The sequence below is a fragment of the Acomys russatus genome, chromosome 27 (assembly GCF_903995435.1).
Source record: "Acomys russatus chromosome 27, mAcoRus1.1, whole genome shotgun sequence".
NCBI lineage: Eukaryota > Metazoa > Chordata > Mammalia > Rodentia > Muridae > Acomys > Acomys russatus.
In genome coordinates, this window is record NC_067163.1 from 30,187,362 (window position 1) to 30,202,291 (window position 14,930).

General features: G+C 41.8%; 1 protein-coding gene across 1 annotated transcript in view; it reads left to right on the top strand.

Moving 5' to 3' along the window:
- The first annotated feature begins 1,264 nt into the window (after positions 1-1,264).
- Pdgfrl (platelet derived growth factor receptor like) overlaps positions 1,265-14,930 on the top strand; it is a 50,059-nt gene continuing 36,393 nt past the window's right edge. The window contains exons 1-2 of the mRNA XM_051169640.1: positions 1,265-1,468; positions 14,523-14,820. Of these exons, the coding sequence (XP_051025597.1) occupies positions 1,414-1,468; positions 14,523-14,820 (353 nt within the window). The 5' untranslated portion in view covers positions 1,265-1,413. The remainder of the gene's footprint in view (positions 1,469-14,522; positions 14,821-14,930) is intronic.

A 14,930-nucleotide genomic window follows, 5' to 3' on the forward strand; every position in this document is an offset into this window, starting at 1 on the left:
TTTACGTAAGCTAGAGCAGGCTTGGGAAAATGGAGTTCCAATGTTGTTTTAAACAATTTGAAACTGTAATGAGAGAAGTTGTATTGGCAATAACAAAACAAACCAGAAGAAAGAAGAAGAAGAAGAAGAAGAAGAAGAAGAAGAAGAAGAAGAAGAAGAAGAAGAAGAAGAAGAAGAAGAAGAAGAAGAAGAAATAATCCTAACAACATGTAGGGCTTATGTGGGGGAAACCCATGTAACTATGCATCTACATAAGAGTGTATGTGCCTACATGCATAGACTTTCTCTAATACACACACACCACACACACACACACACACACACACACACACACACACACACCCCACATCTCATCACATCACATATTTAGCCAGTCCAAATTTAGCTAAAGTGTAAAATAATTTGGGAACTCAGATTTCCAACATTATTTTCTAAATACTAGCCTTAAGCACTCAGAAAATGTAATGGGGATGTAACATGTACCTGAAGAAATGGAAAGCTATATACCGTTAGGACCTTCCTGGGTGGGAAGACTCAGTCACCATTATGACTATGCTTTATTTTCCTCCGATGTGTAGGTTCAGTGCACTCGCAATTAAAATGCAGTTATGCGCATATGGAGATTGACAAGCTGGTTCCAGTTTTACCTGGAAGAGAGAGTGGACACAGATAATCAGCAAAGGAACAGTGACGAGTCGCATCCCTCGTCAATGGGAGGGGAACAAAATGTACCATGTATGAATGATGAAGGATGCAGGGTGGGATGCAGGGTGGGACGATGTCATACGCAGGATGAATGGAATGAGGTAGGAGAGAAACAGAACCATCTCCGTTTGTCATAAACATTCCTAAGCAAATGCAGAAAGATCAGAAAAGGTGCAAATGATATAGCTATTACCATCTGAAATGCAGAAACAAGGAAAATCAGACTTCTAAACTGTCACTTAGGAAAATTAATTGTAGGTACCTTTAAAGATCAAATATAAACATCAAAATTGTAAAGACTTTAGATGAAAATAATGTATGGAAGTTTAATAACTTGGGGAAGTGACGCCCTTCCTAGAAAGCAGCCATAAGAAAGTTATGTCAAAACAAAACTTTAGTCAAAACATCAACACTGGAGAAAATCAAAGCATGACATTCGTTTAGTCTTCCCAGAGCTTTGTAGTAGCGCCATTCTTCATCAATCCACCAGGGGGCAGGAGAGATCACATTACACGGGGATTTTTTTTTTTTTTTAATCTACATTTTTTTTCTCCTACTTTTTTCCGAAATTGTGTTTTCTCTGGTGAAACTGAATCCTCCAGCTGTGATGTCCCAGGCGCCGCCTCCCTCTGTGCCCCTGCCCTGCCCTGAGCAGTCTGCCGCGCCGTCTGCAGTCCCGAACTACTCTGCAGGTCACCAGCCCTGAAGATGAAGGTTTGGCTGCTGCTCGGACTTCTGTTGGTGCACGAAGCTCTGGAAGATGGTGAGTGACTCTGAGCCGGGTAGAATCTGGCTTCTGTCCGCCTTTGCCCAGAACCCACAGTCCCCGAGATTCCTCTAGCGACTCCTCTTACTTTCGGGTTTAGGGATCTGCTCAGGCACTGGTGGTCATCATCCGGTGCCAGAAGGGTCCCCTCCCTTCCATCCTCCAGCCCCTGGTGAACTCGCTGGGAAGGTGGCCTTATTCTGACCCTTAAGAGCCCATCTGAACTTATCTAGCCTTACCGGGAAACGATAGGCGATCAAATCCACCATCCCCACCAGAGCCTGGTCCAGCCCCTTGTGTCAACGTGTCGGTCTGATGGCGCGGCTGAGGTGGATTGCTTCCACCTTCAAACCGCGTTTCATCGCCCCTGAGAGCCAGTGCCTCCTAAGCAAAACATTTCTTGTGGAAAACTCCCTGTGTCCTCCTTTTCCTTTGTAGCCTTGTTCTGTTTGTTTAGTTTTTTCTTTTTGTATACCAACTTGATCTAAAATCTTGCAAGGTTAGCCTAGTCTTTAATAACAACAACAAAATTTTGTGTTAAACCACAATTTTTTAAAAACTACGCCGCAGCTATATTTTCCGTATAAATGGACGGATGGGTGGGAAAACTTTTTTTTTTCTTTTAGTGTACCACATAGAAGGGCCTTGCATCACTTAATTTTTTTACATTACGTTTATTGTATGTGTGTTTGTGTATGTTTGGGCGTATGTATGCCACAACAGCAGACATGAGGCGATCAACAGACAACCTGTAGGGAATGGAACCCAAGCTCTCAGATTCAGGGGGCTGTATTTTTACTCCATGAGCCATTTCACCAATCATTGCATCACTTTAAAAATGCATTTTGAGATGTGTGCCTGCCCCAGGATCATCCTGTTGTGTAGATGTATGACCATTGGATCAGGCTTTATTGTCACGTATATGTGCATGCATGCGCGTACTGTTTTATATATAAATGACATATATGCGTATTACTGCTAATTATTGTATTTGTGCTATTTTTCACCTAATTGTTGGTGTTTGCATAGTATATCTTTCATCTGGTGATATTCTGCTGACTTCAGGGCTTCCTTAAAATCCCTCAGCTACTGGCACAAATTCACTCAGATTTGATTAAAAAGCAGATTTTGCTGTTAGGCAACCTCACCCTGGAGTCAGCGCAACCTGGCTTGTGTTTGATCTATTCTTCAATCCTCTCCATCCTCTGAAACTACAGACGGTGGCAGTAGCCTACGGCACTGCATGGGCTCCTTAAGGACAGAGCCCGGTTTAGCAGAGCATCCAGGAGGGGACAGTAATTCCTTTTTGCCCAGGGAAACACTGGCGTGAGCTCAGTTTACACAGCACAGTATTTAAATGTTCCTGGCAGGTCCTCGTATCTGACTGCTAAAATGGTGGAAATGGAGTATTTGGTATTGTTTTTAATAGGGCAGAAGACCAACCAGGCAAAATAACTTCAAACCATACATTCACTTGGTGAATACCCAAGATGCTAGTTGGAGAGGCTCAGGACTGACTTCAGCCAGCATGGATCGGAGTGTGTGAAGTACAGCAAGCATTTGTCTAAAGGAATCAGCATCTCTTTGAATAAACTGCGACTCATACAAGCAATAAACAGTTATGAGCCGGCCACAGAAAGTGCAAATCAGGTCAAATACTTAGTAATTAGTAATGGATAGACTGTGGGTTTTGTCTTTAAACTTATAGACATATATGATGTCATAGGCCATGGACAAAATGTTGAGCATATCGACTGAAAAGATATATAACTGTTCTCTTAACCCTATCAAGAATGTTTATTTGTTTGTTTTGAATCCTGGGGTGGTGACAGGGAGGGAGCAGGAACAACCAATGCCGGTGAATATACAAGAAGTTCTTGCAGTGCTGCTCTGTGATTGGCAGATTAGGAGGTCCTTCCAGCACCAACTACAGGCACAGGCTCTGACTCTAATTGTCCCGGAGCCTGTAAGTTTTGTGATTACACCTGGGAGAGAACCTTTTCTGCATGGAGGGGACATCTGAAATACTTAGTGGCACTGGCCTTTCCAAATTCTAAAATTATCACATTTTGCAAAATAATGTTATTTCTCTTCATGATGAGAAGGAGCCACAAAACCACCTAGTCTACCCATTCGGTGAAATTAAGGTTGGAAAGCAATGAATAAACAGGCCAAGACCCCAGTTACTGTGGCACTAATCACAGTATCGCTCGCTAGCATTTCTGTCCGGTGTTGCACTGCCATATTCACATTGTAAAGAATAAAATTGCAGTCACCTACTAACTTCTTTTTTTAAAAAATGATTGTTTATTCATCAAGTACACCGTGTTGTGCCTGCATGTATGTCTGCAGGCCAGAAGAGGGCACCAGATCTCAATTTAGATGGTTGTGAACCACCTTGCAGTTGTTGGGAATTGAACTCAAAACTCTTAGCTTCTGAGCCAACCCCATGCTCACCTACTAACGTCTTATCATCTATATATGTATACTTAACGTCAGGAGCAAGTGCTGAGTATGCATGTTGATTTGTTAATGTACCTTTATTTACCTACACATGCCCTTTTATCTATACAGGGTTATCAACACAGGCTTATTTTGTATCTCATAAAAGAATTTTCTGAGAACACTAAAAAGATTCATCAAGCCATGAGAGGGGGAAACTAGGTCTCTGAGAAGATCAGGAGAACGAGACAGTGACCATGGCCCACCAGCAAGGGTCACTTTCTTGGGTCAATGTGCTCCTTGAAAAAAAGGCAGTAAACCAGAAATCTCTATATAAACAAATAATCGTGAAATATGGCTTTGCTTACAAGTTCAATTAACAGATGTTTCAGGGCATGTAGGGTCTTTGCCTGTGTGTTTGACAGATAAAACTCTCTTCTATACTTAGTGCCAATCAAGACATTAGTCTGAGAGCAAGACACAGGGAGAGCTGGCTGTCAGCAGGGTGAGGACAGTCCAGAGGGAGGGTGGTTTACCGTGGCCAGGGCTGTAAGTCTTTCTGATCTTCATAGTCAAATGGAGGGGACAGATAACAAGTGAAGACATAATTTCAGGATCTGACACGAATGTCATGGATCTCAACCAAAGCATGTCAGCTTCCTAGGACTGCTGTGACAAAGGACAAGCTGAGGATCACCCTCAAAAATTCTTGGGAACAGAAGTATGTCAGGCCAGCATTTTTTTTTTCAGATTTTTGGAGTGTTTGTATAAACATAATCAAGTTTCTTGGGCGTGGGCCTAGAGGCTAAGCATGAAGCTCCCTTGCGTTGTCTATCTCCTGTACATACATAATCTGAAGGCGGTTTTAGACATATTTGTGCGCCCATATTCTGACTGAAATGTCACATGAGGTTGAGTGTGGCGTTTTTCCACTTGTGGGGTCAAAGCGGTACTCACAATGTTTTGGATTTGAAAGCTTTTTTTGTACCCCGAGATTAGGCATACTCAATGTACACTAGAAATAAGGTGGCTTAAAGCAATGGAAGTCTATTCTTCCACAGTTCTGCAGACCAAATCTAGAATCTAAAATCAAGGTATCGTTAAGGCCTTGCTGCCCCAGAGGCTCTAGGAAGAACTCCACAGCCTCTCGCTAGTTTTTGGAAGTGTTCTACATTCTTTAGTATTTCTTGGTGCCCTAGGTGTCAAGTCGACACAAGCTAGTGTTATCTAAAAGAAAGGAACCTCAATCAAGAAAAATGCCTCCATAAGATCCAGGTGAGGGCATTTTCTTAATTAATGATTGATGTGGGAGGGCTCAGCTCATTGTGGGTGTGTCCAGGCCTAGTCCCCCTGTGTTCTATAAGAAAGCAGGCTAAGCAAGTCAGCAAGCAGCAGTCCTCGGTGGCCTCTGCATCAGCCCTTGTGTCCACGTTCCTGCCCTGCTTGAATTCCTGCTCTGACTTCCTCCAGTGATGAGCTGTTGCCTGCACATGTACGTGAAATAAATCCTTTCCTCCCCGGTTTGCTTTTGGTCATGGTGTCGCACCACAGCAATGGAAACTCTGAGACAGACATTGGTGCCAGGATCGTAGGGTATTGCTGTGACAGACATGACCATGTTGGTTCTTTGGTGGAGGGGGATGGGAGCGGTTGTGAAAAGACTTTGGACTTCTGGGCTTGAACAGCCATTCATTGAGTTGTGAGAGCTCAGTGGGCTGTTCTGTTGGATCGTGTGCCGAGGATGGAGGCCTGCCTTACAAAGTTTCAAAGGAAAGTTTAAACTCTTATCGGGGGCTGTTTGCTGTTTTGAATTACGAATCATCTGTAATTTATAAGAGACCCCCGCATCTCTGAAGTAAAACCATCCCTTTATTTACTCAATTAATACTGGTCAGCTGGAGCTGAGGCATTAGGGATGATTAAGAAGATGCCAACATTATTGGTATCCATCAGTGCATTCCAGAGACAGCCAAGGTTATACTTAATGCTGGCAGCTGAACGTAGTATAGGAGTCATCCAGGTGAGACTAATTTTGAAGGCATGAAGAAGTCACGGAGAGCAGCTGAGGCTTGGCACTGTGACACAAGCCTGAAGTCAGTGAAGAAAGCCCAGGAGACCCTATTAGTGAAAGTGCAGCCCAGTTACAGCAGGAGACCCCAAATTTTGGAGACACCAGTACGTGTAAAAGGACCACTAAGGGTTGGAGCAGCCGTGGAGTGTGGGTCTGAGCCCAGAAGACAAGCCAGGTGCTGTGGAAAGGCTTGGAGACCGTGAGTGAACTTCAGACGTTGGGCTCTGATTTAGTTACCCTTTTGGAGTTGCTTTAGCTTTGTGACTCTGCCTGGTTCTTCCCTCTTGGAAGTAAGAAAGCATTGAATTTGTTTTTTTATTTTATAGCATCCTACAGTTGAGAAGCTTTGAAGTTTTAAAGAGGTTTTGGAATTTTACAGAGATTTGTACTTTAAAAGGTGGGTGGAGAGAGAGAGAGAAAGAAAGAGAGAGGGAGAGAGAGAGAGACCTTTTAAAGTATTTGAATTTGTAAAGGCATGGGACTTTTAAGTTTGTAATATGTTTTGTATTGTGCTATTTCTTACAATGAGATCTTGAGGATGAAGAAAAGAAAAGGAAATGTTATTTATTGTTAAATAGTGCTATATAGGTTAATTGTCCTGGCTAGTTTTTATGTCAACTTGATACAAACTCGTGTCATCTGATAGGAGGGAGCCTCTATTGCATAAGACCCCATCCTCTCCAACTTGCTTTTAACCGTGGTGTTTCATCCTAGCAATAGAAACCCTAACTAAGACACTTGCCATAAGTGGCATGACTCAAGTCTCAGCTTTTGCTGTCACACATCTGTCCTCTGTGTGCCTGTCCATACAGTATTTCCCTCTCTCTCTCTGGGACTCTTCTAAGGCCTTCTGTCCTCATCTCAACAGGATTACATCTGTAAAGATGACTATTTCCAGGTACCCAGGACAAGACTTCAGTGTATCTGCTTGGGGGACACAAATCAAAAAACAGCCTAGGGCGGGATATGAGAGCAGATGGGAGAGGGGTGTTGGAAACAAGAAGCCTGCCTGAGCTAAGGAGGCAACACCTACAAGTGCCGCAGAGCTTTTCCCAGTACCTAGCATGGCTGAAGCACCCTAAAATGTGACACCAAAGAGTGCAGCTTTAAACCCTTGTAGACCATAGCAGGGCAATGCTTTCTTTCAAGTGAGGTGAAGACACGGGAGAAGAGCCCCCTGAGCTGAGTTACAGGTCTAAAGTTAAAGGCACCAGAATGGAAGCCAAGCACCTTCTTAGGGTCTGAGAGCAGGAGGCCAGGAGAGCTGGCAGTAGATGGAGGAGAAGAGACTGTCCTCAGAGTCTCCTGTGGACATGAAACCAAAGGATTTGCTGCTGCTGGAATAAACGTGGCGAAGGAGAGAATGAGAAGGATGGATGGAGACTGAGGTGTTTGTCCTGGGCAACCAGGTGGAGGGACTTCCTGTTAATAGGTAAAGGGGACTCTGAGGAAGGAGGAAGTCTGAGTGGCATCCAGAGTTCATTTGGGACGATTAAATTTAAGATGACTGCTAGTCTTCCCAGTGGCAGGGCTGAGTAATAAATGAAATATTTGGAGCAGGAATTTTGAGGCAAGGGCAGAGCAGGGATGAAGCCACTTTCAACACACAAGTGCAGCTAAGAGCCTCAGAACAGGCATGACTAAGCCCTGAAGAAGACAAGGAAGAAGAGCTAGCTCCTGAGAAGACCGTAGAGGAGTTAGGGACTGCTAGACCCAAAACAGTGGAGGGCCCCCATCAAGGCCAAGGGAGGAAAGGTTTTTAAGAAACCATTAATTGGGCTGGAGAGATGGCTCAGCGGTTAAGAGCACTGTCTGCTCTTCCAAAGGTCCCAGGGTTCAATTCCCAGCATCCACCTGGCAGCTCACAACTGTTTGTAACCCCGAGATCTGACACCCTCACACAGACGTACATGCAGGCAAAACACCAATGCACATAAAATAAAAATAAATTATTAAAACAAAAAGGAAACCATTAACTCTGGTAATCTCTATGTGAAAGCAGAGGCAATGGTATGAGCCTGGATTAGGCAGGAGACAAAGGATCTACCTGTTTCCCTATCTTCTCGATGACCTGGAGTGAGCTACATGGTGTCTAGAAATAAATTAAAAAAAAAACAGTCTGCTTTGCCTCCACCGCCAGCTCATACAAAGTATATGAGATAGCCATACAGTATGGAGCACTTAGTGGACACTTGATGGGGGTTCAGACACTGTTCTCAGCACTTAAAATACATCAACTCAAACACTACAAAAATCTACAAGATGGGCACTGGAGAGACGGACCAGCAATTAAGAGCACTTGCCACTGCTCCTGCAAAGGTCCTGGGTTCAGGTCACAACACCCATGTAGTTGCTAACAGCCTTCTATACCTCCAGTTCCAGGGGGTACAGTCTCCTCTTGTACCTCCACAGGCACCAGACATGCAGGCGGAGCACTTGTACACACTGAATAAAAAGAAATAATTTTAAGTCCGTGAATGGTTATTACCATTATGCTCACACTCCACATACATAAGGAAGCTACAAAACAGGGCTGGTCAACTAGGAAGTGACAAGCTGGGATCTGAAGTCGGTAACATTTCAGAGTCTGAAATTTTTACTACCTATTTTTCTATACAATATGTTATGCAACTGCCTCTAAAATGCAGCAGTAGTCATTTCCACTTTACTTAAAATACAAATTCTTACATATTGAAGGCATTTGGAATCTGACTATTCACATAGTTCATCAAAAGCCATTGGGTTTTTTTTTTCCCTCTTTGAGATTATAATGTAATTAGATCCCCCCCCCCTTTCCTTATATACCCCTACTTGCTCTTTCAAATTCATGGCCTCCTTTTCTTCAGAAAGTCCTTTCCTATACCTATGTCGTGTAGAATATTGCCCGTTTTCTCTTCTAGCAGGTACAATGTTTCAAGTTCCACATTTAGATGTTAGATCTATTTAGAGTTAGTTTTTGTGCGAGGTGATGGGACTGTGTCTAATACGTGGACATCCAGCCACACATGTTGAAGAGGCTTTCTTTTCCCAGCATATATTTTTGGCATCCTTGTCAAACATTGAGTGGCTGAGTTATGTATACTTCTACTTGGGTATTGATTTTGTTTCATTGGCGTATCTGTCTGTTTTGTACTAGTAACATATTGTGTTTATTACTGTGGCTCAGTGATGTATCGTAAGGTCTGGAATTGTCAGCCCTCCAGCATAGTTCTTTTTGCTCAGGACTGTTGCAGCTATCTAAGGTCTTCTGTGGCTTCATCTGAAGTTCATAGAACCCTCTTCTCCTTCTGTGAAGAATGAGATGGGGATTTTGATTGAGATTGCATTGAATCTGTAAATAGCTTTTGGTAAAATGGTCATTTTTCAGAGTGCTAGTTCTATCAATCCACAAGTATGGAGTATCTTCCTATTTTCTAGTGTCTTTCTGTATCTTTTCATTCATAGGCTTAGGTTTTTCACTGTAGAAGTCTTTTACTTCCTGTTTGCTTTATTCCTAGATGTTTTATTTTTTTTGTGGCTGCCATGAATGGGACTGAATCTATGATCACCTTTGTATGTTTGTTGGTAGTGAGTAGAAAAGCGTGTGTGTGTGTGTGTGTGTGTGTGTGTGTGTGTGTGTGTGTGTGTGTGTGTGTGTAAGTTAATTCCGTATCCTGCCATGCTTCTGAATTTTTTTTTCCTAGAAGTTTTCAGGTAGATTTTTTTGTGTGTGATCTCTGATGTATAGTACCATGTCATCTGCAAATAGAGATAGTTTGTCCTCTTTATTTGTATCACTTTAATTTCTTTCTCTTGCCTTCTTGATCCAGCTAGTGTTTACAGAATGATCCTGAAAAGGAGCAGGGAGAGTGGGCAGTCTCTGTCTCATTCCTGACTTGAATGTGGTTGCTTCCAATTTTTCTCCATTTGGCTGTGGGTTTCTCATATTTAGTTTTTATTGTATTGAGGTATGTTCCCTCTAGCCCTACATTCTAGGAATTTTATCATGAAAGCATACTGTACTTTATCAAAGGTTATTTTTTCTGAATCTATTGTCATAATCAGGTGATTTTTGTCTTCCTGTCCATTTATGTGGCTTATTACATTTATTGACTTGTGTATGTTGAACTACCCTGAATAAGACCAATTTGTTCATGGTAGATAATCTTTTTGATGGATGTCTGAATTCTTTTTGCAAGTATTTTATTGAATATTTTGAGTCTATGTTTATCAGAGATGTTGGTCTCCATTTTCCTTTTGTTGTATTTACCTGGTTTGAATGTTAGAATTATGCTGGCTTTGTAGAAGGAGTTTGAGATGTTCCTATGTTTCTTCCTGTTTTGTTTTGTTTAGAGACAGGGTTTCTTTGTGTAACTTTAGCTGTCCTGGAAGTTGCTCTGTAGACTTGGCTGGCCACAAACTCACAGAGATCTCACAGGCCTGCCTCTGCCCCCCATGTGCTGTAATGACAGGCATGTGACACCAGCACCCCTGTTTCAATTCTTTGAATAAAGAATTGCCTGTGTATCTTCTTTGAATGTCTGGGAGAATTCTGCTGTGAACCCATTGGTCCTGGGCTTTTTCTTGGTAGGCATTTTATTACTTTTTTTTTTTAATGTCTTCTTCTTGGTTTAATTTTGGTGGTTTCACTGACTGTAGAAATTAATCCATTTCTTTTAGGATTTTTAGCTTAATGGAGTATATTGGTGTTATGACCATTCCCATATACTGAATTTCTTGATGTCTGTTGGAATATTTCCCTCTTCATTTCTGATTCTGTTAACTTTGTTTCTTTTGGCTGGTAGGGACAAAGATCTGTCAATTTGGTTTATCTTCTTAAAGAACTAGCTTTAAGTGCTGGGCGTGGTGGCGCACGCCTTTAATCCCAGCACTCAGGAGGCAGAGGCAGGCGGATCGCTGTGAGTTCAAGGCCAGCCTGGTCTACAAAGTGAGTCCAGGATGGCAAAGGCTACACAGAGAAACTCTGTCTCAAAAAACCAAAAAAAAAAAAAAAGAACTAGCTTTAAATTTATTGATTTTTTTTGTATTGTTTTCTTTGTTTCTATTTCATTGACTTATGCTCTCATTTTTATTAATTCTTGCCATCAACTGGATTTGGGTTTGGTTTGTTCTTATGTTTCCAACTTTTTGAGTTGCATCATTAAGCCATTTGTTTGTACTCTTTCAGATTTTTAATGAAGGCACTTAGAGCTATAAATTTCCCTCACAAAACTGATTTCAATATGTCCCAGAAGGTTTATTGTGTTATGTTTTTATTTTCATTTAGTTCTGAGAATTTTTTAACCCATTCATCATTTGATAATAAGTTGTTTAATCTCCATGAGATTGTGTATTTACTAGAGGTTTTTTCACGTTCGATTTTAAGTTTTACTGCATTGTGGTCAGATAGGATACAAAGTGTGAGGTCAATCTTTTTTGAATTTGCAAGGATGTGCTGTGTGTCCCAGGTCTGTTTCAGAAAATCTTCCAAATGCTGCTTAGTAGACTATATATATTTTTTGGTGTTTGGGTGGAATGTTCTGTAGATATCCATTAATTCTATTTGATGCATGATGTCAATGAAGTCTGATGTTTCTCTTAAACTTCTGTCCAGATGACTGTCATTTGGAGAAAGTGGTATATTGAAATCAACTACTATTAATGGATTGGTGTTAATCTTTGTCTTTAAGTTGTTGATATTTTATGAAATTTGAAGCTCCTGAGTTTGGTTCACATATGTTTAGGATAGCAATGGATAGTAACTTTTCAGTTAACTGTTTCCTTGATTAGAATAAAGTGTCCTTTATCTCTTTTGAGTAGTTTTGGTTTGAAGCCTTTCTCATCAGATATCCATGCCTGCTTGCTTTCTGGTCCCATTTGATTCGAGTGCTTTTGTCCAGCCTTTCACTCTAGAGTGGTGCCTATCTTTACAAGTAAGATGTTTTTCTTGGAGTACAGATAAATGGATTTTGTTTCTTGATTCCCTTCATTCAGCTCGTGTCTTTTAATTGAAGAATTGAGGCCAGCGAAATTTAAAGCTATTATTGAAATGTTTCTATTAATTGTCATCATGTTGTTGAGTTTGAGGCATTATTATTTGTTTCTTCAGTGGGTTTTTTTGTGTTTTAATAATTATTTCCTTTTGTCCTCGTATTTCTTTCCAGAGATCTCTCCTTTGCCCGTTTTTCTCTTTAACCTGAAATAATGCTCCCTGTATTTTACTTATGTTTGGTTTGTTGGGTATAAATTTTTTTTCAGCCAGTTATTCTGTGCAAATTTTTCTTTTCCCTTTGATTACAGGAGATAGTTTTGCTGAGTATATTAATCTAGGTTAGTAGACATAACCATTTAAGACTTGTAATGCATTTTTTTCCAGGCTCTGTTGGCTTTGAAAGTTTCCATCAAGAAATCAGGTTTATTCTGATGGGTTTTTCTCTATATGTGACATGTGGTTTTGTTCTTGTAGCTTCCCGTACACTCTCCTAGTCCTGTATACTTAGTATGCCATGGGGATTTATTTTCTGGTCTTTTCTATTTGATGCTTTGTGTGTTTCTTATATTTGTATGGGTGTGTCTTTCCTATGTTTGGGGAAATTTTCTATGATCTTGTTGAAGATCTGGTCTATGACATTGACTTGGGATTCTTCTCCTTCATCTATGCCTATAATTTGAAGGTGCCCCCCATGGTATCCCACATTTTCTATGCGTTCCTTTCTCTCTCTCTCTCTCTCTCTCTCTCTCTCTCTCTCTCTCTCTCTCTCTCTCTCTCTCTCTGTGTGTATATGTATGTGTGTGTGTATTTTGTTTTTACATTCCTTGCTTACTTGGTCTAGATCCTCTACTTTAGGTTCAAAACCTGATATTCTAACTTCTGCTTGATCCATTATACTTGTAAGGCTTTCCTTTGAGTTTATAGTTAGTCTATTAGGGCTTAAAATTACGTCTTCATTTCAGCCTGATTCCTTTCAATGTTTCTATCTTCTTATTGAATTGTGTTTTGAAGTCCTGGATAAGCTTTGTATTATCACTGTTTGCTGGAAACCCTCAAAAATGTTGGTAAAAATATGCCTCCAAAAATAGTCATTAGCTAAACTCTACGCCATTGCTATAGTTGAGAGTTTTGTTGATTTTTGTTGTTAGTGGTGGTGATGGTGGTGGTGGTGGTGGTGGTGGTGATGGTGGTGGTGATGGTCGTGGAGATAGTGGTGGTGGTGATGGTGGTGATGGTGGTGGTGGTGATGTGGTGGTGGTGGTGGTGGTGAGTTTGTGTGTGTGTGTGTGTGTGTGTGTGTGTGTGTGTGTGTGTGTGTGTAGAGACCAGAGGTCAGTGTTGGGTTTCTTTCCCTACTACCACTCTCCTTAATTTTTACAACAGTCTCCCATCAAACCTAGATTGAACCCATCGACTAGACTGTATGGCCAGTGAGCCAGTGACACACCTATCTTTATGTCCCTTTCCATCCTCTTTCTCAAACCCAGCACTAGGATTACACACCAGCTTTTGTGTAGTTGCCGGGGACTGAACTCATGTCTTCATAGTTTCCTTGCAGGTGTTCTACCAGCCCAGCCACCTTCCCAGTCCTACAGTTGGGTTTCAATAACTCACACATAAAGCTTTAAGCTAGTACATGCTTCCTGGGCCTCTTTAAAAGACAGGGTTGCATGGAGCCCACGTTGACTGAGTCTCACTGTATAGCTGAGGAGAACTTTGAATTTCTGGTTCTTCTGCTTCTACATCCTGAATGTTCGGCTTACTGACATGTACCACGATGTACTGCCTTATGCAGTGCTAGGGATTGAACCCAGGGCTCCGCTGCCTGATAGACAAGCACTGTGCCACCTGCACTATATCCCCAGCCCTGTAAACTTTGGATGCTAGACCCCCAACAGCCATAGCACCCACTCCTCATTTCCATTTTGAGAGGAGTTTTACGTCATGTGAATGCATTTCTAGTGCTACTCGTGTCTCTTGTCCTTAGAGACTGATTACACGTCCTTGCGTTTCAAGAGCCTCCTTAGACCGAGCACCAAGCAAAGGGAGTGGTGAGACCTGAAACACATTCTGAGTGTTTTCAATGCAGCCCTTGCAGGTGACCACCATTGTGAGATAGATGACCAAAGAAAAATGTCCTGGTTTTGTTTGGTTTGGTTGGTTGGTTTTGGTTTTTCGAGACAGGGTTTCTCTGTGTAGCTTTGGCTGTCCTGGACTCACTTTGTAGATCAGGCTGGCCTCAAATTCAGTGATTCACCTGCCTCTGCCACCTGAGTGCTGGGATTAAAGGCATGCACCACCATGCCTGGCTAAAAATGTTCTGGTTTTCTAAGGACAAATTTTAATTTACATTTAGCCAATTTTGAGTAATATCTTTGAAACGGAAATATATTTATTGTAAATTATTGTCTTAAAGCTAAAGAATAAAGAAAATAATTGCTTTATGGCTTATGATTATGGCTGAAAAGGACTTGGGTTCAAACCAGGAGTAAGCCTTGTAGTCCCCTGCTGTGGGTTTCTGGCACTCTGGGAATATCTTTCATTGCTTTCCCCTCGCACCTTTGCAGTTGCTGGTCAACATCTTGCCAAGAACAAGCGTCCAAAGGAGCAAGGAGAAAACAGGATCAAACCTACCAACAAAAAGGCCAAACCCAAGATTCCTAAAATAAAGGACAGGGACTCAGCTGACGCAACAGCAAAGAGCCAGTCTATCATGATGCAAGCAATGGACAAAGGTCGCTTCCAGAAGCCTGCTGCCACCATGAGTCTGATGGCAGGGCAAACTGTAGAGCTCCGATGTAAAGGAAGCAAAGTGGAGTGGAGTTACCCCGCATACCTGGACACCTTCAAGGACTCCCGCCTCAGGTGAGCATCGCTGGCTTCCTTTTCACTGTGCTGGGCCAAGGCTTTGATTTTTTTTTTTTTTTTTTTCTTCCATCAATTGGTGGTGTACTACCTCTGACATCCACCATTAC